This window comes from Triturus cristatus, chromosome 2_2 (genome assembly GCF_964204655.1).
Source record: "Triturus cristatus chromosome 2_2, aTriCri1.1, whole genome shotgun sequence".
Lineage (NCBI taxonomy): Eukaryota > Metazoa > Chordata > Amphibia > Caudata > Salamandridae > Triturus > Triturus cristatus.
Window position 1 is genome coordinate 860,427,833 of NC_140582.1, and position 23,574 is coordinate 860,451,406.

Consider the following 23,574-nt stretch of genomic DNA (forward strand, 5'->3'; position numbering starts at 1 on the left):
TGGCTAATCACAGACTGTCAAGAGGTGAACCTAGATCTTCAAAGGTGAAAAGGACCGAAACAGTGCTCAGGATCACATCAGAGTGAAGCGACAAAGTACATTGAGGGCAAGCTCGCATTCCACCTGCTCATTGCTAAAGTTATAGGAAGCAGACAAATAGGTCTTTATAGTGATCAGCTTTGAAGAAGGCTCCTCACACAAGGTACCTCCTTGGGTAACTAAGCCCAGATGTCAATTCCAAGCACAATAGGTGGAGAAACTAAATTGGTTATACCTTTCCTTGGTTCTGTTACTTGGACTGGTCACTAACGTCCTGAATGATTCTTTACCAAGAGAAGGGACCTCAGTAGCTTCATTTTAAACATTTTAGGCACTGGACCTTGGGTATATCCTGCTACACTGAGCTGCTGACACCAAAGGTGCTGACTTTGGCTATGGGAAACCAGGTTTAAGTCTCTGCGCCCACTTGACATACAGTGATTTTGGGCAAATCAATTAATCTCCTGGTGCCTAAAAAAGGATTGTGATCTTGTGCAATGTAACCGGTGCTCAGGTACAGCACTCCAATACCTTCTAGTAGAATTTGGGTTACATAAATCTGCCACCCCAAAAAAAAAACTATCATCAAAAGCCAATTCATGGTTCCAACTTCAACAACTATCATGCAGTTTTCAACAAAAGCTTGCATGGGCATGCTGCAGAGTAAGACTGACCCACGCAAAACCATACTATGTGAATATAAGCCGTTTTTGTGCCCTTAATTCTTATGCAGGGACTAACCTATTAAATACATCAAACAATTCAATTCTTGGTCAAACGTTTTTGAGAGCCGAAGTGAAAAACATTAGAAGATAATTTTGGAGAGCTGCTCTTCACAATAAAATTAACCCCGGACACTAGACCACACAGCTGGAAAAAAGTAAGCACTGACCCACATTATGTTTTATAAAATCCTTGGCATAGGACATAACTGGAGAAAGATAGGGTCACTTGCTTCATGGCTACGTTACTAGAAGTCCATAGACACTTTCCGAACATCAATTTGTGGGTATCCAGACCACCTAGTAGCAGGAATAACCTTCTTTAGTTGTTTGAATATCAGGTACTTGAGTGTTGATACTGCGTGCATATGTGTACATCGTACGTCAAACAATCCTACCATAGCTCTCAAGTGTAAAGGGCCTGCACAGGGATGTAAAAAAGAAAATAAACCCTCTTAATTTTCTATGAAATGATATAAAAAGACATATACTTCATCTACTCTCACATAGGCCTACCCTCAAGTGAAAAATTTCATTTTCTCACCGTTAATTAAAATATATATATATATATATATATATATATATATATATATATATATATATATATATATATATATATACATACATCAGTCAACATTTAGCAGCCTACTGTGGAAAGAGTATGTGTGCCCCATGACTCAGTAATGTATGGAATCCTCTTTAGCAATAACTTACTATAAATGTTTTATGTATTAGTCTCACATCACCTCTGAGGATTTCCGGACCACTCCATTCAAAACTGCATAAGCACAATTAATTTATGCACCGCCCATTTAGGTTCTGTATATAACAAACATGATATCCAGGTAGATCATGTATGACACATTAATGAAACAGAATCTTAGACTTGAATTCCAAAGCCCGTAGTGATTTATTTCACTTTTCTTTCCAGAAAACAAGATTATACCATTAGTTTCATGTCATCTTGTTGGGCAACACTTATTTTCAAATGTGTATTATCAACACAAAAAACATTCATGTATAGACAAATAATACAACACAGTGCAAAAGGATACAATGACACAATCAACGTGTGTAACATTTCAAATTGAAGTGAAACGTCTTAGAGTAAATGTGACCGGTCCCTCATTTTGCTCAAGAACACTGGCGGACAAAAAATAGTTCATCAACTGAAAGTTTTAACAACTGTCCTGCCAGTGTAAATTGCTCGTGGAATATATGATTTTTAAAGGGTGTTGTCCATATGGGGGAAGTGATGGTGAAGATGTTCCCTCGTGGCACACTCTGAGTGCCATTTACAAGAGCTTGAGTCAACGCGTTTTGAACCCCTTCTTGCTAGGAGTTTCTCTTCAGAACCTGGACTTGGTCCTGACAATTTATTTTGGAGTCGTGTTGCCATTGAGCTTCAACTTCTTCTTCTGTACTAGGTTAAATATCAACTCCACACTCTCCCTGGACACCGATCAAATAACATACGGGTACTAGTAATTCTACTACTATCACTGGAAGAACAGGAACAAAGGTTTGCCTAGCACCAAGACCAAATGAATCTGAATGGAACTTCTTGGCATAATCGGCGAGTATCCCAACAGCAAGCCACGAAGAACAAAAGTTACTTACCTGTAAACTGTGGTTCTCCAGTATTGGTGTCTTTCATAGATTCACATGCTTGAATATTCCCCGTCGTCGAAGTGGGAGTCCCACGGTACATAACAAAGCAATGTAGTAATAACCCAAGCCCATTAGGCATAAAAGAAAGAAAAACCATAGAGTTTTCATAGATAGACAACTTGTCACTTCTATAACATATCACTGTCGTTATGTTCTAGGCCAAATCCAGCCAATCAGGCGTCCGCACCCTCTAGAACCCTCTCCCCAGAGACTCAGGTCTCATATTTTCGTAGCAGAAGAGTGACATAAAGTCAAATACACAATAGAGCCTCTGAGGGGAGGTGGGTGGGTCGCATGTGAATCTATGAAAGACACCAATACTGGAGAACCACAGTTTACAGGTAAGTAACTTTTGTTCTTCTCCAGTATTGGGGTGTCTTTCATAGATTCACATGCTTGAATAGGAGTAGTGAGCAGTGATAGCAGAATAATACAAGGTACATAAGAATCAAAACAACAGCATATACAGTGCAGAAGACTATATGCATATAAAAGCCACATATATATATATACACATATATATATATATATATATATATATATATATATATACACACACACATATATATATATATATATACACACACATATATATATTCACTTAAAAAACCATAGGTTTCACACAAGTTATAGTTAGCTGTACATTTCACTCGTAAAAAACCAATGAAATTCCACGTTATAGTTAGATCAGGTAACTATAACTTGCGCGACCGCCACTCTATCACAAGGATGATGTCATCAGTGATGTCATCAGTGATGTCACTGACCATGTCATGAGTGATGTAATATGTGACGTCATCAGCAGTGGATTGCGGTCGCGCAAGTTATAGTTACCTGATCTAACTATAACGTGGAATTTCATTGGTTTTTTACGAGTGAAATGTACAGCTAACTATAACTTGTGTGAAACCTATGGTTTTTTAAGTGAATTTGCAAGGTTTTTTAAATGCTAATTCCTAACTATAACGTGTGTGAAACCTATGGTTTTTTCAGTGAATTTGTACGGTTTTTTAAATGCTAAGTTATCTAATTATTGTTAATTTTTGCGCGCAAAATTTGTTTTTTTCTCCCTTGGGGGTCCTTAGATTTATATATTAAATGTGATTGTTAATTTTTTTATTTTTTTATTTTTTTTTACCGTACGCGTACGGTAAGCTTACCGTACGCGCACTCCGCGATTTTTTTTTTTTAATTATTAAATTTATTTTTCATACTTTTTGGTCCTTTGTGAACCCCCTGACGAACGCTAGGGGGTCTGCAACTCTCTTCGTTGCCCCCTTTTCATGTTATCAACCTTTGTTTTTCAGCGCGAGAGACAGAAAATGGCGGCCGATACTTCCTGGTTTCGACCGATTCGAATGTTTACTTTGATCTAACAACCAATCAGAATCGCGCTCGCGCACGTCACCGTACGCGTACGGTAAGCTTACCGTAAGCGCACGGGGCTGTAGCTGTGTCTAAAGGTCCTATGGAAAAATGCATGGGGAAAACGCGTTTTGGGACCCCCCTTTTTTCTCAGCCCCCGCTTGACGAATCCCCCCGAGACTTTCAGGGTAGGAGCGGAGCGTAGCGCCCCATTAGTTTTGAAAATTTCGCGAGGATTCGTCGACCGGCGCCAAAGTTATTCCAAATAGAATGTTGCGGATTTCCTATGGAAACAGGGTCCTAACTATAACTATCTACTGGCGACCGCCAGTAGATTATATATATATATATATATATATATATATATATATATATACACACATATACTATACATAATAAATAAAAGTACCTTGTATGCAGGAGGAGGGAAGCATCAGAGGCTCACCTTATTTAAAAAGATTACGAACAACTGCTTGTCCCACGGCTGTGTCCGTGTTGTCTGCAGCATCCAGACAGTAGTGTCTCGTAAAGGTGTGTCTGCTGGACCAAGTCGCCGCTCTACAGATGGATTGAAGAGGGACTCCAGCAAAAAGCGCAGTAGAAGCAGAAACCTTCCATGTGGAGTGCGCTTTCACGGCAGCAGCGAGAGGTTTTCCTGCTTGTTGATGGCAAAAGGTAATAGCAGAGGTTATCCAACATGCTATAGATTGTTTGGTGACAGGATGACCTTGTCGCATGCGTCCGTAGGCGACAAAGAGTTGGTCCTTTTTACGAATGGCAGCAGTTCTTTGAAGATAAAATTTGAGACATCTCTTGACATCCAAAGAATGAAGTAACTTTTCTGCAAAAGTTTGAGGATTAGGAAAAAATGTTTTTAAAACAACCGGCTGATTGAGGTGGAAATCAGATGGCACTTTAGGAATATAGGCCGGATTGGTGCGAAGCAGGACAGAGTCATTAGTAAATTGAAGAAAAGGTGGGTCAATGGTAAATGCTTGCAAGTCACTGACCCGGCGTGAGGATGTAAGAGCTAGGAGAAGAGAAGTCTTCCACGTGACATGTTTGAGGCTGACCTTATGGATTGGCTCGAATGGTGATTTCATGAGCTGCGCCAATACAATGTTTAAATGCCAAGGAGGAGGAGGCCGACGTATCGGAGGAAACATCCGAAAAAGTCCTTTGAAGAATTGTTGCATTACTCTTGACGAGTAAAGGGAGTTAGAGCCATCTTGACGGAATCGTGAGATTGCCGCTAAAAAGACTTTAAGGGTAGCATATGAAAGGCCTGATTTTGCTATGTGCAAAAAGAAAGGTAAAAGTTGCTCTGGCTTGGAAGGGGAACAACCTTTACAACGCAACTTTTACAACGCACTACACTTACAACGCATTTTTTACAACACAAAATCCATTACAACGCATTCCATTACAACGCATGACACTACAACGCATTTTTAAAAACTACCTTTACAACGCATTCCATTACAACGCATACTACCTTTACAACGCATACCATTACAACGCATAATATTACACTACACTATCCAACACTTACCCTACTGTTGCACCCCCTGGAGTTAGAATAGTAATTTTTACCCCTATACTATCCAACACTTACCCTACTGTTGCACCCCCTGGAGTTAGAATAGTAATTTTTACCCCTATACTATCCAACACTTACCCTACTGTTGCACCCCCTGGAGTTAGAATAGTAATTTTTACCCCTATACTATCCAACACTTACCCTACTGTTGCACCCCCTGGAGTTAGAATAGTAATTTTTACCCCTATACTATCCAACACTTACCCTACTGTTGCACCCCCTGGAGTTAGAATAGTAATTTTTACCCCTATACTATCCAACACTTACCCTACTGTTGCACCCCCTGGAGTTAGAATAGTAATTTTAACCCCTATACTATCCAACACTTGCCCTACTGTTGCACCCCCTGGAGTTAGAATAGTAATTTTTACCCCTATACTATCCAACACTTACCCTACTGTTGCACCCCCTGGAGTTAGAATAGTAATTTTTACCCCTATACTATCTAATACTTACCTTAAATGCAATTTAATATTATGCGTTGTAATGGTATGCATTGTAAAGGTAGTATGCGTTGTAATGGAATGCGTTGTAAAGGTAGTTTTTAAAAATGCGTTGTAGTGTCATGCGTTGTAATGGAATGCGTTGTAATGGATTTTGCGTTGTAAAAAATGCGTTGTAAGTGCATGCGTTGTAAAAGTGTGCGTTGTAACGACATACATCCGCTTGGAATGTATGGGATGAATTTTGGCATCACTGCACCATGAACAAAATCGTTTCCATTTGAGTTTAAAAGTTTTTACAGTAGAAGGAACTATAGCCTTTGCTAAGACTTCTCTGCACTCCAAAGGGATGTACAAATTCAAAGTACTCAGGTTCCAAGCCGCTAATTGTAGAGACGCAGGATCAGGATGACAAATTTGACCGTGTTCCATGGTCAAAAGATTCGGAAGAGGACGAAGCATGATTGGTTCGCACTGAGACAGTAACAGCAGCTCCGTGAACCATATTTGTCGAGGCCATCGGGGGGCTATTAGGATGAGCCGACAGGGTTCTTTCCTCATTTTCCGTAGAACCTTGGGGACTAGAGGAATTGGTGGAAAGGCGTAAGCATTAATTGTGGACCAGTTCATCAAAAAGGCATTCCCGCATGACTTTGGTTGGGGAAGCCAACTTGAGTAGAACTGGCATTTCCGGTTCAGATAGGTTGCAAAAAGATCCAGATTTGGGGGACCCCATAGCTGGAATATGTGATCCAGAGTGGGTTGGTGCAATTCCCACTCGTGATTGGTCGTGGAGGATCTGCTTAGGGAATCCGCCAGAATGTTGGACGCTCCCGGAACATGTACTGCTGTGAGGGCAATGTGATGTTGAATCGCCCAATCCCAAATCTTTTGAGCCTGAAGGGACAACAGAACGGACCTCGTGCCTCCTTGCTTGTTGATTTAGTGCATGCACGTTGTGTTGTCCGTCCGGATCAACACCGTGCTTCCGTGAATGATGGTTCTGAAAGCTTTTAAAGCCAGAAAGATGGCCAGTAATTCTAACAGGTTGATGTGGCTCGTCTTTTGATGAACAGACCACTTGCCCTTCACAGTTAGGCCTTGCAAGTGGGCGCCCCAACCCTCGAGAGATGAGTCGGTGGTGAGGGTAAATTGTGGAGTGTCCGCTAGAAAAGGACGCCCCGCGGAGACATGATCTTCGTGAGTCCACCACAAAAGAGCTCTTTTAAGCGATGGGTGACTCTGACCAAGTCGTTGAAAGTGCCCGAGACCTGAGCCCATTGCTTGTCCAGTTCTTCTTGGACAGGTCTCATCTTCAGGCGGCAGAGAGGGACTAGAGGAATGCAGGACGACAACATCCCTAGGAAAGATTTCAACGGTCGGACAGAAACGAACTCTTTTAGATGGATAGAGGCCGCTAGATCGCGAAGACGTTGTCGTCGTTCGTGCGACACAAAAGCTTTTCCTAGAGTGGTATCCAGAATGGCTCCCAAGAACAATCTGTTCTGAGCTGGGTGCAACTGAGATTTTTCTAAGTTCAGTGTGAGGCCCAGAGACTGGAAAAGGGATCTGCAAAACAGAGTTTGTTTGGACGCTAGTTAGAAAGACTTCGCCTTTAGAAGGCAGTCGTCTAAGTAGGGAAAGATTTGAACTCCCTGAAGGCGAAGGTAAGCTGCCACCGGTGCAAGGACTTTTGTGAACACTCGGGGAGCAGAACGAAGGCCGAATGGCAGGACCTTGAATTGAAAATCTCGTCCGGCCACTTTGAATCTGAGGAATTTTCTGTGTCGTGGTAATATGGGAAGATGAAAATACGCGTCTTGTAGATCTAGTGTTGTCATGAATTCTCCTTGAGAGAGAAAAGGAAGGACTTCTTGTAGGGACAGCATACGGAAAGTTTGTGTCTTGATGTATTTGTTCAGGGCTCACAAATCCAAAATGGGACGCCATTCTCCCGATTTCTTCTGTACAAGGAAGAACCTTGAGTAGAATCCCCTGCCCTTCTGTAGTTTTGACACCACTTCGATCGCGCCCTTTCTCAATAAAATGTTTAGCTGCTTCAGTAGCTCTTTCAAATGTGCAGGAGGAGGACCTCTTGGTGGAGTATTTGGAAGAATCTTTATAAATTCCAAAGTGTGTCCCCTGCGCACAATATCGAGAACCCATTGATCTGTGGTTATTTGCGACCATTTGGAGAAGAAGCAGGAGATTCGACCTCCAAGTTTTGGAGGAGTCCGTGACTGAGGGTAGCGAGAGTCATGGTTTCTTTGAGGAATCCTTTCCTCTGTAGGAAGATTTGCCTCTGTATTGTCTGTAGTTGGAAGAATTTTGCTGCCGATAAGATTGCTGATTTTGTGAGGAATAGCGGTTTTGTCCTTGCCTGTATTGGTTGGAATTACCACGAAAGGAAGAAGAGGAACCACGACCTCTTGCGCCTCGAAAAGGCTGTTTTTTGAACTGTAAAGATCCTAGAGCACGAGCTGTGTCAGTGTCCTTCTTGATGGCTTGAAGGGCATCATCTATATGCTGGCCAAAAAGGGACTCGCCGTCGTAAGGCATGTCCAGGATTTTTGTTTGCACCTCTTGACGAAAGGACGAAGCCCGTAACCAGCCCTGACACCGGAGGACCGCAGCACCAGCCAAAAGACGGAAGCCAGAAGAAGACATCAATGGCGCAGTCTATGATTTCCGAAGAAATTCTTTCTCCTTCTTGGAGAATCTTCAAAGTCTCTGGCCTGGATGATTCAGAGAATGAGATTAATCAGAGATGAAATGTCCGACCACATCTGGCGATCGTAGCGGCCCAAGATCGCCAAAGAATTGGCCGCTCGAACCGTAGCTGCCGCCATAGTGGAAAAATGTTTCCCTATACCATCCAGCCGTCGACCTTCGCGTTCTGGAGGTGCCGACAAAGGAGATGAAGGGTTCCTAGATCGGCGTTGGGCTGCCTGAGTAATAATAGAATCAGGCTTTGTTTGTGAAGTCAAACAGGCTGGAGAATTTGGAGGAGCCTTGTATTTTTTGTCTATCCTAGGAAGGATGGCTGGAATCGAATTAGGAGTCTGCATCAATTTAAGGCCCTCTTGCCATATAAAATCAATGATCGGAATGCAGCGGACCTGCTTTTGAGGTTGGTCCTTAAAGTCATATAAGAAACAATCCTCCTCTCTGGTTGTCATAGGGAGGTGAAATCTTTTCGCTGCTCTTTCCATGAGCAAATGAAAACCACCAATGTCAACTGGGGGAGAATCCAAAAGGCCTGGATCAGCGGGAGAAGGTGTTTGAATCTGATAGTTGTCCCAGTCAGAAAGGAGGGAAGCATAATCCAGCTCACCTTCCTCCTTGTCAGCGTCATCATCTTGTTCCTCGACAATATCTTCCAGTTGGATTGGAGGAACTCCAAGACATTGTTCTCTGGGCACTGATGTAGGTGTGACTACTGTTTCCCTAGGAAAAACAGGTTGTTGAGGTGTCTGCGGCGTTGGAGTGGTATGGCCAGACCGCGGAAAACGGCGATTATAATCATCCAGCATGTACTGTAAATTGGAAATCAGACTTAAAGGCAATTGTGCCATATGAGGTTCCTGAACTGGACGTGTGTCATAGGATGAGAAATCATCTTGTTGCAAGTCTTCGTCATCATCATCCGAGTCCTGACATTTAATTAGAAGTTCTGAAGGACTGCGAGCAGCCCGAAATCTATCATCCTCGTAGTCTTCATTGTCAGAAGAAAACAGCACTACAGGAGGCTGTACAGGTGTTTTAAGTGGCAGCAGGGTATCCAGAGACGAATACCGTCGTTGAAGCAGAGAGGTTGAAGTCTCTAATGGTAGCAAATCCAGAGTTGGAGTCGTCGCCGTTGTTGCTGGCGGTGAAATTCGACGTTGAACAGCCGTCGACGACGAAGCCACCGTCGACGACGTAGTCACCGTCGACGACGAAGCCACCATCGACGACGAAGCCACCGCCGACAAAGAGGCCACCCTCGTCGACGAAGCACCCGCCGACGACGAAGCACCCGCCGACGACGAAGCTGCCGTCGACGACGAACCACTCTTCGACGACGAAGCACCCCTCGACGACGAAGCACCCCTCGACGACGTTTTCTTCTGCTTCTGCTTGATAGTCGTCGACGACGAAGTTAAGGGTAGCGTCGATGAAATGGGTCTCACCTTAACTGACACCAGCGTCGACGGTGAAGACGCCGACGACATGATCATGGTTGGCTTCATAGACATAGATGCCGAGGTCGTCGACGTAGATGCGACGATGGCAGCTCTCGTCGACGGAAGAAGCGTAGATGAGCTCGTCGACGAGAGAGGCAGTTTCTGAGGTAAAAACTGCGCAGATGGAGTCTTAGACGCCTGAGAATCCGATCTCGGGGGCGTCAATGAAACAGAGAGACTCCTGGGGGGGGAAATCACCCCTCTTGAAGTAGAAGGTTGTGTAGAAATCTTTTCTCCATGCTGTTTCTTCATCACTTTAGGCCTAGGAGAAACCTTTTGAGAGTCACAGGACCTTTTCAGAGAGGGAGCAGTGTGGATGGAAGATACACTCTCCACATCAGAAACAGGATTTTCTGAAGTTTTTAACTTCTGTAGCCACAGAAGGAGACGCCCTTCTCTGTCCTTCAAAGTTTTTTGTGAGAAGGTTCTGCAAATTTTACAGTCTTTTACCTGATGTTCAGGGTATAACAATAAATGCATTTTTTGTGAGGATCTTCAGAATGAAGCCTCAGTTTACCACAGCTCCCACAAGGTCTGAAGAGGGACTTCTTGGTTGAAGACATCATAAACCCAATCTTCTGTGAAGTATGAGAAGAAAAAAGAAGACTCCCTTCACACGACGTGCGGTAGAAAATCTGAGAGCCTGAGTCTCTGGGGAGAGGGTTCTAGAGGGTGCGGACGCCTGATTGGCTGGATTTGGCCTAGAACATAACAACAGTGATATGTTGTAGAAGTGACAAGTTGTCTATCTATGAAAACTCTACGGTTTTTCTTTCTTTTATGCCTAATGGGCTTGGGTTATTACTACATTTCTTTGTTATGTACCGTGGGACTCCCACTTCGACGACGGGGAATATTCAAGCATGTGAATCTATGAAAGACACCCCAATACTGGAGAATACAGCCTTACTAGACTTAAGTTAGGTACCACTGGTACAGTTTATGGCCTGTAGAATGTGTGTGCTGGCAAAATAAATAAGGAATAGCTTGTGTTCTTCTACCAAAGCAGCCGCACAATTGGAACACAGTACATATACCCACACCACAGTTAACACCTATTCAGTTACAAAACTACAGCCTACTCTTTGCACCTCATTCCACTCAAGAGAGACTGGTGTGTACCCAAGGGGTCAATACACATGATAAAACTATACAATGCATTATCATTATATAAAATTGCCTACATTTTACCTTTCCACACAGTCTGAGAGCCGAGAGGTCAGGTTAGAAGCTGGTGCATCATGCCCTCCGATAGCATAAAGGAACCCATTCCAGGTAGTCACTCCTACTCCTCCTCGTCTTTTTGACATCTGTGAACAGAGAGTCCATTTGTTCGTGTGTGGATCAAAGCACTCTACGGACTTGAGACAAGAACTGCCATCCCGACCGCCAACAGCAAAAAGTCTGCCAAGAAAAATGGAACAAAAAATTATATTGGAAGAGTAAATAGTAATTATCAAAATTGAAACACAAGTTGCAAAAACACTCTTTCATGCGTAAGCCCGCATGTCAATTAATTCAGTAAGTATAGTTGTGGAAACTGAAAGGAGTCATAAATTACAATGAATCTAAGGGGCTAACAATACTGTGTATAATTTAATTAAACAGTCGCTTTAGACCAAACCATGAACAAAGTTAGAAAGGAGATTTGTGTAGACCGAGGTCTTTAAATTTCTGACATTCTGGAATACACGAATCATTTAGTTTTCCTAGGCACAAGTCATAGAAATCCATGCCAGATCTAAGCCTGGAAGATCAGATCGTAACATCATTTACATACAATACTTAGAAACAGTCAAAACTTATGAAGAACTGCATGAAAAGACGATATTAGCATTATTACTTTATGTTAATGTTTAACTAGTATCTGAACAAGAGAAATAATTTTCCCTTTGAAGAACTGTTTTTACTATACCCACACAAAATATGGGGGTGATTAGTGTTACCCCTATATTTTTAAAGGTCTCAATATTTGTGTGCATTTTGAGCAGGACACTACAGGCAAAACTGTAATGAATAATTAGAAAGTTTGTCTTGCTAGTTGTCCATAAAAACACAATTTATGGCTCACCGTTGCTACTGAAAATAAACATTGACAACAATATTAGGTCTCGCCCATGAGACCTATTGGGTTTGTCAATGCGTGTATTTTTGCCACCTAGATGGCTGCCTGGCGTGCACATATAGTGGCCATTTAACAGGATCTTTAAGCATAAGAAAATTCATTCAAAGATGGTAGTCCCAACACAAGTGCACGGGTATCTGTGTCCATTCATGAAAGGATTTTCTAAAAACATACCAAAATAAAGATAACCACTTCAGATGTATGTGTACCCGTGAACGTTATGTGTTAATATATTTTCTTATGCATTATGAACTTCCATTCAAAGATCGGCATGGCGAATGTGCTGGTATCAGTGATGGTCATCTCTGAATGGATTTTCTTAAAGCATATTAAAAACCACTCAAAGATGTCCAGAACATGTCCACATGCAAGCACTAACTGCCACCTTGCAGTGTCAGGAGACTGTGGGCTGTTTTTCAATAAAAAGAGGTGGTGGGGGGAGGAGAAAGAGAGGAGACAAGAGAGAGGAGAGGAGAGAGGAGAGAGAGAAATAATCCCTCATATTAGCTGCAGTGCACAGTCTGATGCCAGCTGGAAAAGGATACATACCATTCATTCAAAGCATTGTGAGAACGAAAAGTTACTGGGGTGGACATTCGATTCATGACATTTATAGAGTGCACAGCTACCTCGAAGGAGACGTCCCAGTGCTAGTGGACAGCTCATAAGTAAAAAGGGCCAACAAGCATTACACACCCATAAGACAGGTGTCAAAGAGAAGAGATTTAGATTTAAGTCTGAAAACTGATTCCCAGGGACAGCAACGCAAACTGAATGGCAGCACATTCCACAGTTCGGAGGCAAGATAAGTGAAGGATCACCCACCTCTTCTAGCTTTGTATATGCGTGGCACTTGGAACAGTTTGAGTTTGTTAGATCTTAGAGCTCTGTAGGGGAGGTATGGCTTATGCCTTCTCCTCAGGTAAAGAGGGCCTTTATGAGTGAAGGCTCTGAAGACAAAAAGTAAGTGCCTTAAACTGAATCCTCTTAAAAACAAGATTGGCGAGCACGGGGGGAGCTTCAGGATAAGGCGCATGGCAGAATTGTGGATAATTTGGAGCCATTGGATTAAAAAAGCTGGTAGGGCCAAATAACGGAACGGCCTGAATGGAGTACACATTAAATAAGTAAGGCCAAGATTGAGGTCTCATTAGAGCATCACAAATGGAGAAGGGGGAAACGTTTTGTAGCCATTTCACAAATCACATCACTGCTGATGATTTAAAAAAAGAGGACTGATCAGGTAACTGTAGGAAGGCCGAGAGGGCTGGAATATATCCTTTAACCGTGCACAGGGCAATGCCTTGCCAGGTGAGAGACAAAATAATAAAACATCAGCCAGTTTGGCCTGGAGGGGGTCAACCTGGCAAATGCCACACCAAACCACAAACCTGTCACAATGACTGGTGTATACAGTTTGTCAAGGTAGACGAAGACTGACACCCAAAACTTCAGATGTGCTGCCACCACCACCACCACCCGAGGGATGCTGATGAGACCAAGGGGGAGCACAGCTAACTGAAAATGCTCCTCTCTCACCATAGCACTGATGGGCTGGCAGGACAGGAATATGGAAATTGGTGTTCTGCAGGTCCAGCGGCACAAAGCGGTCTCCAGGGTCGCGGGCAGACAAGACCTGGGCCGAGGTGAGGATTTTTAATTTCTCCTGGAGAAAGACCTCGAGTGGGTGCAGGTCTAGAATAGGCCAAAGACCTCCATCCTTTTTGGGCAGCAGAAAGTAGCGAGAAAAGCAACCACTTCCTACTTCTGGCACGGGCATCCTCATGATAACCTCGTTGGGCAAAAAGGTTTGCACTTCCAGCCGCAAAATGGAGATATGGTCTTCCATCAGTCGTTGGGTAGACAGTGCAAGGTGCTGCGAGGAAGAAAGGAAGCGTGAGGCATAGCCTTTGCGAACAATCTGAAGGTCCCACCTGTCCAATGGGATCACTTGACAACCAAGATAGACTCAGCAGAGGCTGCCTCTCAACAGGTGGCTGTGACCTTGTAAGGGTACACTACAGAGGTTTGGAAGGTAGGGCTGCAAGGGGAGGTCAGGGTGAGCAATATGTGGATGTTGGTCGCAGGGATGGTGGGCACTACGGCCTTTCTCACGAAACTGCTGGGTTCCCTGCTGGGGAGGGACACGCTGGCAGTAAGGAATGCCTCGTCTAAAGACATGAAAGGAATGTTGAAATTGCTGCTAGCGAGGCTGGGTAGAAAAGCCCAGAGAGTGAGTGGTAGTGCTACTCTCCTTGAAATGTTAAAGGGCAGAATCAGCCTTGACCCTGAACAGAAGAGTCCCATCGAATGACATTCCTATCAGGGAGGACTAGATAGGAATGAGAACCAAGTTGATTGTAGCGATGCATGGCGGAGGATATCAACACTGGTGCCAACAGCCTGCCCAACAGAGTCGTGGCATCCAAGCAACAATGAAATGTGAACTTGGCTGCATCATGACCATCCTGAATGACCTGTGACGGAAAAGAGACGTCCTTCAGGAACTCTATTGCCACAGAGTCATGAGTATAGCACCTCATCAAACAGGAGGCGTTAGAGGATCGCAGGGCCAAACTGGCCGATGAGAAGAAATGTTTTCAGATTTATCTATCCTCTGGTTTTTGAAACATAAATAAAACGCATTGTTATTTACAATGCCAATAGCTTCAACTCGCGCGGATGCAAGACTTATTGCATTGCAAATGCTTGTTGAATTACTGGTGCTGGTATTGCTGTAGGGTGGCCTGGAACACATTTTCGCAACGTATTTGGAAATTCAAGAACAACATGTCTCAATACAGTCCTTTATTCAGACTAATTTTTGTTAAAACCAGAGCAGAGTGAAGTTCTGTCCTGCCCATACTCACCCAAGCCACCTTCAGTAAGCCAACATAGATCCAGTTGGGATGGACCATGATCTGTCTACACTTTGTCTGCTATTGGTTGCCCTCTCTGCTGCCTCCCACACCATTTTGTCCTGATGCCGCTAGCCTGCGATGGCACATATATGTGTGATATGTGCAGCCTCCATCCCTCTCTCTGCTTTTTTTTCATAGCTCACACTTCATAATTATTTTGAGGCTACATTTGTGAACGAGAGCAGGTTTCTGTAATTTGTTCACCTAGTTGCCAAGACCAGATCTATGTTGAAGGAAACTAACATGCAAGTGCTGGCTAATAGTGTTACACATGAAATGCGGCACTTGGACACCTATGATGTTGACCACATTTCCCACACTACCTCACAAGACTCAAAAACCGTGCATAATTATCTTTCAAGAAGTTACTGTAGGTAGTACCAGAGTTGCCTGATGTCTCTGGTTGGTGTCAGGGTGCCCATATGTGTGTTGGTGGGTATCAGGACTTCCTTGCCTTCTCTTGTGGATGTCAAAGGCTCACTGTCGTCTCTAGAGGGGACAGTGCTCTCATACTGTTTTGGTGCGTGTTAGAGCTTCTCTTGGGGGTGTAAGAGTTTCCTGCAGCCTCTGAAGGGTGTCAGACCCATCCATTCCATGATCGGACTAAGAGATGCCAGTTCTCCAATGGCATTTTATGGTCACCCGATTTCTAAATCCCGTCCACGTGTGCCCCGAGCTGATGTTGTCATGAGCTTTTAGTGATGTGGGACTAGTTCCTGCTGAAGACTGTAGTATGTGGGATAGCGCCATTGTCTAGCAACAGAGAGTGTGTGTGCCTTTTGCTATTCTCCTGGGGTCAACTGAGTTCATTAGTATTAAGTGTTCATTGATTCGAAGAATGTACTGTGCATAATATATATTTCATAAACTCAAATACTGCCAAAGATTGATTTGTATGTTGTTTCTATGGCACCACAACGTTTTCCAGGCTTGTTCGTTTTAGAAAAAAGAAAGTAGGTCTGTGCCACTTTAGGGATGTTGCAGAAAGGTTATTAATGACAGGTCTTCTTGAAATTGTCAGGTAGTAAACAGGAGAAGCAAGTGGAAAATATGTTTTCCCCTTTGCCCACACAAACATTGTTATGTGCACGGAGCAGCGGGTCCCAACGTGGGCCAGCATCCGAGATTTCCCCTCCTGAATCTAGAAGCCCCATAAGAACACCCTTAAAGAAAACAGTGTCATTTGTATTTTCTTCCACACATTTTATGTTGTGGAGAGAAGCTCGCAACTCTAATGCTTTGCATGTGGATGTGTCAAAGTTTGTGTATGATGGTGGCAGCATGACATCAGTCGTGTACTTTCAAAGGCAAAGTTGCCTGTCCACGTGGTTTCCTTGAGCATCGGGCTCCGTGCCTAATGAACAGAAGGAAGGATGCATTTAAAGACGGTTCTATGCATATTACATCCGGCCTTATTCCAATCACGGTGAGCTGTGTGAGTGCAAGGGTCCTCATTTGAGTAGGGAATCAATGTATTGGAGCCAGCATTCCTAGGTTAACCCTTTCCCGCACCCCTTCATGTGTTTAATGTCCAGGTTAAACCTCTTTGTGCTGTGTCACTTAGGGAAAGGGACAGCCCTAACGCCCAATAGAGAGATTAATATGAAGGTACAGGAGGTCCAATTACACAACTTTCTGCTCCGGGCTTTCCCTGTTGTACTCTGGTTTAGCTCCTTAAAGCCAGTAACATCTAATCCAATCAAACCAATCATTAGGCTTTATTTCGATATAAGAAATATCTTAAAAAGCAATACATAGACATAAGAACAATAAAACAGTCAAAGGGGCCAATACATAGAAAGTAACCATACAATTCATACTACAAATGGCCCGAAATAAGTTAAGTAAAAATTTTTAAATTGCAGATTTAAACAAGATACATAAGCCTAGCTGATCTAATACGCCAAGCCCAGCCTAGGAACTTGGCTATGCCGCAAGCAAAAAGGGGCCGAGGATCATTTTTCAGGATACGTAGAGCCTCCTTATAATACCTTGTTCCAAGTTCTCTACGGAGTGGTTTTAGCCATCTGTTACGGGGAACTACGTAGGCCGGACATACAAAGAACAAGTGCAGGACTGACTCTATCCTGTTCTCACAGAATGGGCAGGAAGAGATTGTTTGGGCCGGGGCCTTCCACCTAGAGGTTAATTCCCCGACGGGGAGTAGGCCTATCCTAAATTGGAAGTAGAGTGCCCTATCCCTGCGCTTTGTAATAATATCCAAGTATGGCTCGCCAAAAGGCATGTCTTTTACCAAAAGGAAATCCATGGTGGTCCTGCACTGGTTGGCATTACTAGATCTGCCATCAGCTACCCAACTCCAGTACATTTTCTTCAGAACAGACTTTGGGGGGGGCAGTTCTATTGTCCCAGGCCTCGCCAAGGCCTAGGTTGACGAGAAGACGCTTGACTTCCCTCAACCAATGAATTTTGGACCAGCCTGGTGACCCCAACACATTGTTTAAGCCTTCTGCATAGTTAGCCATTTCTGGGACTCTCCAAATTCTCGCCCATAAAAGAAGAGGGCGAAGCCTGGCCTGATCACTAATTGATCGAGTGCCCATGTCTAAGAGCAGTGGGAGGGTCGGGGTACTATAGGGCAGCCCCATTAGATCTTTGAGGAATTTGTTTTCTGAGCGGGATAACTGATCAACCTTGAGTACCCCCCAGAGTTCGGCCCCATATAGTACTGCATTCACACCCCTTGCCCTGTAGATATCTAAAATAGGCACGTTGTTCCTTAAGGAGGGTGCCCACCACCCTCTTATGAATCAGCAACATCTTTTGGAGGTGGCATTTCCAGCTCATCGAATCACAGAGTCGAATGCCGAGGTAATCAAACTCAGTGACCCTCTCGAGGGAAACAGAATCTAAGGTCGGTGGAGCGGCTTTCTTTTTCGGTGGGTTAAGAACCAAGTACTTGGTTTTCTCTGTGTTAATAACTAGCCCCCTTACATCACAGAAGGATTTGAAGTTAGCTAGCAAGCTCTGCAGGCCGACCGGGGTTTTGGAGATCAGGAGGGTATCATCTGCAAATAGAAGGGTAGGTATTCGGCTGCCAGCCAGGGATGGTGCGTCTGCCGGAACTTTCAGCAGATGCTCCACCACTCCATTTACATACAATGAGAACAGAGTGGGGGCTAAGACACATCCCTGGCGTACCCCTCTATTTACAGGAATTCGAGCTGTTTTTTGTCCCTGATTACCCCACCTGATCTGTGCAAAATTATCGGCATGTAATTTTACCAATAGGCTTAGTAGGTATGGTGGAATGCCCTGATCATTAAGCACACTCCAGAGTTGGCTACGTGGGACCAGGTCAAAGGCAGTCCGCAAATCTATAAATGCGAGATACAGACTGCCTTTGCCCAGCACAACCACTTTCCAATAGAGCATCAAAAGACGGAAAGATTGCTCTATCGTCCCCATACCTGTTCTAAATCCGGCCTGAAGGTCAGAGAGAATACCTTTTTCCTCGACCCAGTGTAATATCCTACCCAGAACTACTTTTCCTGCCACTTTCTGCGAGGAGTCTAAGAGGCTTATGGGTCGGTAATTAGCTGGGTCGGTCCGACTCCCTTTTTTAAAAATTGGTACAACTTCAGCACCTTTCCATGAACCCGGGAAAGTTGCCCCATCAAAACTAGCATTCAGTAGGGCAGCAATGAGTTTTCCCCACTCCGCCTGATTGATGCGTAGCAAATCCCCTGGTATGCCATCCGGGCCTGCTACTTTGTTGGGGACAAGGCATTTAATAGCCCCTACCACTTCCTTAGCTGTGAACCGGTATTCATCGTTAAATTCACAGGATGCTAATGGATACTGACCTGGCAAACTTGTCCCCATACCCGGGGCCATTGCATAGAGCTGGGAGAAGTGGTCAAACCACGCGCCCTCTGGTATATTACATGTAATTAGTGAATCCGCAGGTTTATCCCTAGCTCTTAGTAGGTCCCAAAAACCTTTCGAGTCCTTCCTTAGGCTAGCAGCCTTCAAATCGTGCCAAAACTGGGTCTCCCATTCTACCTTAGCCTTGTTTATAGCCCTCCTTTGGTTGCCCTCGCGACACTAATCAGGGCTCTATTCTTAGATTTCACCGCCTTAATTAGTTCCCTTTTGGCGTCTCGACAAGCAAGAGAAAACCACCCAACATTACCGTTTGTGCCACCTCTTTTATTAAACCATTTTCCCGCATTATGGGCTAAAAACAGTTCGCCTAATGCGTGCGTGGTTTGGACAAACAGTGTGGAAACCTCCTGCGCACTGATAGAGGGGGAGTCTAAACGTGGAGGAATATTTACCATAGTAGAATTTATCTCCAGGATCTTTCCCTCATTACCAACAATGTTGTTCCATTTCAGGCGCCTGCCACAATTAGAGGGACACACTTCATGTGTAGTTCTCCACACGTGTGGGATTAGGGGTAGGGAGTGTCCCAACCACAGAGGGGACAAGGACAGGGACAGCGGGTTGTGATCGCTGTCAGAGGACAGTAGAACCTCCATATCCAGCAAATGAGGCCACAAACAATAGTTCAACAGAATGTAGTCAATCCGTGAGGAATGCCCTACTCTGTTGAACGTGTGGGCCCCCAATTGATCTGAATTAGATCTACCATTGGTTGCTCTGAGGCCATGCTCCAAACAAAGGGCATTAAGATCGATGGCATTTTGATTCCATCTCCTGATTGGCGTGATTTGCAGCGATGGGATACCTCTCCTAATGTCATCATCTCTATTGCCCAGTACATCGTCCACAGCAAGGGGTTCGAACGTGCAATTAAGGTCCCCGGCTAACATGACAAAGGAGTCAACTTTAGCATTTCTTAGTTCCTCGTCAATGCCAGTAGATGACAAAGTGGACAAACCGCCCCTAGCACCTCTGACATAAATGTTAAAAATTTCAAGCACTTTCCCTCCACAAGGTTCTCTCACTGTTAGCCTCTGAAGATCAGGTGACTTCGTGACTGTGGGTTTAATGGAGTACTGCAGGGAGATGCTTACCCAAATTATCAACCCTCTCGAAGGACGCCCCTTCCCTCCGCTTGGACGTATGACAGGGACAAAGTAGGTGGTATAACCCATCTTGTGTTGTGGTTCCAGGCACCAAGTTTCCTGGAACAAGCAAATCCCAAATGATTCAATCAGAACATTTCAATCTGGTATGCCAATATTTCGTGCAAGGCCGGCTATGTTCCAACTAACTACCTTCAATGGGACACTAACACCCCCTTCTCGCCCCATTGCTAATTCTCTAACAAGAGGGGCACTGGCAGTGGGTATAGCCACCTCGGTTATCGGCAACGAAACGGCCTCCATTGATAAAATAACCCCCACCTGAAACTCCCTACTAGGCAGAGACGGCTCAAGTGTTTCGGGGCAGGCCAACAATGATTGCCCCCTAAAGGAGGTTGATAAGGAAGGGGTGCTGGTGGGAGACCCATCAGGCTCCACTCCAAGTGTTGAGCTATCGCTCAATGTCTCCCCAGGTACATCGACATGTCTCTCCCGTATTGGGCAGATTGCATGTCAATAACTTTGCAGAAACCGGCCACGCGGCTGATATGGGGTATTACCAAATAAGGTAGATTGGAAGAGGCTGCCGCTAGTCTGGCTACCGCCTCTATCCTTCCACAAAAGAGGTCCGGCGTGTCTCCCTAACAAGTTCGGGGAATTGAAATAACTAAGGTCGCGGATGCCAATTGGTCCCCCGCTGACTGTTGGACTATGCTCCCTCACGGGGCCACTACATACATAGCTAGCCACCTTTGGATCCTGAAAATTTACTACAATACAATCCCCACTTATGTTTTTTTGCTTCGTGCCAATCCAGCCAACTCTTCTTACGTGGATAATCCGTCCCTCCCAGAATTTGGGCAAGGGCCTATTTTCTTTGAGCCAATAGAGAGTCTTATTATACAAATCATCGAATGACTTACACTTGCCCGGGCTAAGCACCGGCACCCCAGTCAGAACAGCTACGTAGGGCTGGCAGGCAGGGGGAAGGTTGACATTATAAGCCCTGCCATCCCTTAATCCCTCGCCTGTCTGCTGTACGTGGGCCTTTACAGACTTAGCTAAGTTAGGTGTTGGGGTCTCGAGTGAGCTAAGTGCTATAGGCCTGGTGGCTAGGATGGTAGGATTTGCATTACCAGGAGTGCCAGAAGCTGTAGGGCATGCCGTCTTTTTGTTTGGGATGCTGTTAACAGCCCTGGAAGTCTTGGATTTAACTGCAGGTCTGTCTGCTGGCGACCCTAATTTCCTCCCCAACCCTGCAGCCATAACAATAGGGTGCGAGACGTGATCAGACACTTCAGATGCAACTGGTATGGTACCTGCAGTGGTGGCTGTGCTTTGTAGAGCTATAGGTGGCTCCCTGATGTCAGTTCCCCCCCCCTGGGCCATCCTCCCTAATTCTTAGCTGCAATTTAATAAAGGATTTTAGGGAGAAAAAATTGTCCAGGGTTGTCTGCTCCAATTTATCCACCCGCTCTGAGAGCCCTGTGATTTTATCTAGCACCGGGAGGAGTAAGGATTTCATCATTATCTCCAAATTTGCAGAGAGTAAGGAATCCAGGGGTAAGGGCACTGGGAGACCACCAGACAATACTTCACAACCACTGGCCGCTGGCCCCCTCAATGTGCCCTCCCCCTTCTCTCCCTGCAGCAAGCATGGATCCTGCCCCGCTGTCTTATGTAGGCCACCCGTCCTGACGTCAACCCACCTAGGTCTTTTAAGGTTTTTAGCCAGTTTACTTTTCCGTGGGGTGGGCAATCTTTTCCTTTTAGTGGGGACTGGATGTATTTCCGCCTGCACCACTAGGACCGGTGGGGGGGACAATATTGAGTGGGTAAGGGGATTAACCAAGGGCAACAAAGAAGTGGCTGCCTCGTTAGCCATATGATCTGAGACCATGTTGTTTTCAACTTGAAGTGCCGAGGCTGCCAGACTTTCCAGACCATCTATGCTCGCTCTCAGGGCCGCCACCCGAGGGTGGTCCAAGGGAGACGGGACAGAGACTAAGGACTCCTGTGATCGTTCTGGGGAGGGTACTAAGGCTAACAAGCCCAGCGATGATCGTCTGGAGCCAGAGGGCCCTCGTGATAGTCGGCGCTCAGCCATGCTGATTTCCTTATCAATCACGTTGGCCACACGGGTGATAAACCGATCCATGGTGCCAACCATGCCCCCCTCATCCCCCTCCCCTCCGCCCCTCCTCAGGCTTTTGCCTGAGCGAGTTGACATCACAATGACAAGCCCAGCCCAAATGAGGTACACAGCCTCTGGCATTAGCCTGAGAGAGCTGGGGACGGATAATGATAGTGCTATCTATTTTACTGATACCAGGAAACGAGATACCAGGGGGGTGGCCCAGCCCTGCCACCTCCTGCCCCGGACGGCCACAGACGGTCCCCGCCCTTCTCCCGGCGCCGCCCGCGCGCGTCCCGCGACGCGGAGGAAGCCTCGCGGTTTTCAGCGCCTCCGGGCGCGTCAGCGGGCGGAAGTGCCCCAGTGGCGCTCAGTAGGCTGGGAACTGTAGTCCAGCACTGCCGCCGTGGATCGCTGGTCGGCGGCAGCGGAACAAAACACCGTTGGTCCTCCTGTCACAGCAAGCGAGACCCCAGGTACGTGCCAGCTCCTGTCCGCCTCCGTAGGGTGAAAGGATCAATGTGCCCCGCTCCACCGAGGGAGCCTCGTGGTTTTCAGCACCTCCGGGCGGAAGTGCCCCAGTGGCGCTCAGTAGGCTGGGAACTGTAGTCCAGCACTGCTGCCGTGGATCGCTGGTCGGCGGCAGCGGAACAAAACACCGTTGGTCCTCCTGTCACAGCAAGCGAGACCCCAGGTACGTGCCAGCTCCTGTCCACCTCCGTAGGGTGAAAGGATCAATGTGCCCCGCTCCACCGAGGGAGCCTCGCGGTTTTCAGCGCCTCCGGGCGCGTCGGCGGGCGGAAGTGCCCCAGTGGCGCTCAGTAGGCTGGGAACTGTAGTCCAGCACTGCCGCCGTGGATCGCTGGTCGGCGGCAGCGGAACAAAACACCGTTGGTCCTCCTGTCACAGCAAGCGAGACCCCAGGTACGTGCCAGCTCCTGTCCGCCTCCGTAGGGTGAAAGGATCAATGTGCCCCGCTCCACCGAGGGAGCCTCGCGGTTTTCAGCGCCTCCGGGCGGAAGTGCCCCAGTGGCGCTCAGTAGGCTGGGAACTGTAGTCCAGCACTGCCGCCGTGGATCGCTGGTCGGCGGCAGCGGAACAAAACACCGTTGGTCCTCCTGTCACAGCAAGCGAGACCCCAGGTACGTGCCAGCTCCTGTCCACCTCCGTAGGGTGAAAGGATCAATGTGCCCCGCTCCACCGAGGGAGCCTCGCGGTTTTCAGCGCCTCCAGGCGCGTCGGCGGGCGGAAGTGCCCCAGTGGCGCTCAGTAGGCTGGGAACTGTAGTCCAGCACTGCCGCCGTGGTTTGCTG

General features: G+C 45.9%; 1 protein-coding gene across 17 annotated transcripts in view; it reads right to left on the reverse strand.

The window, feature by feature from the left end:
• The window catches only part of KLHL5 (kelch like family member 5), a 592,018-nt gene that overhangs the window by 60,888 nt on the left and 507,556 nt on the right, over window positions 1-23,574 (reverse strand). For all 17 annotated transcript variants that reach the window (XM_085642266.1, XM_085642267.1, XM_085642263.1 and 14 more), the window contains one exon: window positions 11,258-11,470. In XM_085642266.1, the coding sequence (XP_085498392.1) occupies window positions 11,258-11,470 (213 nt within the window). The remainder of the gene's footprint in view (window positions 1-11,257; window positions 11,471-23,574) is intronic.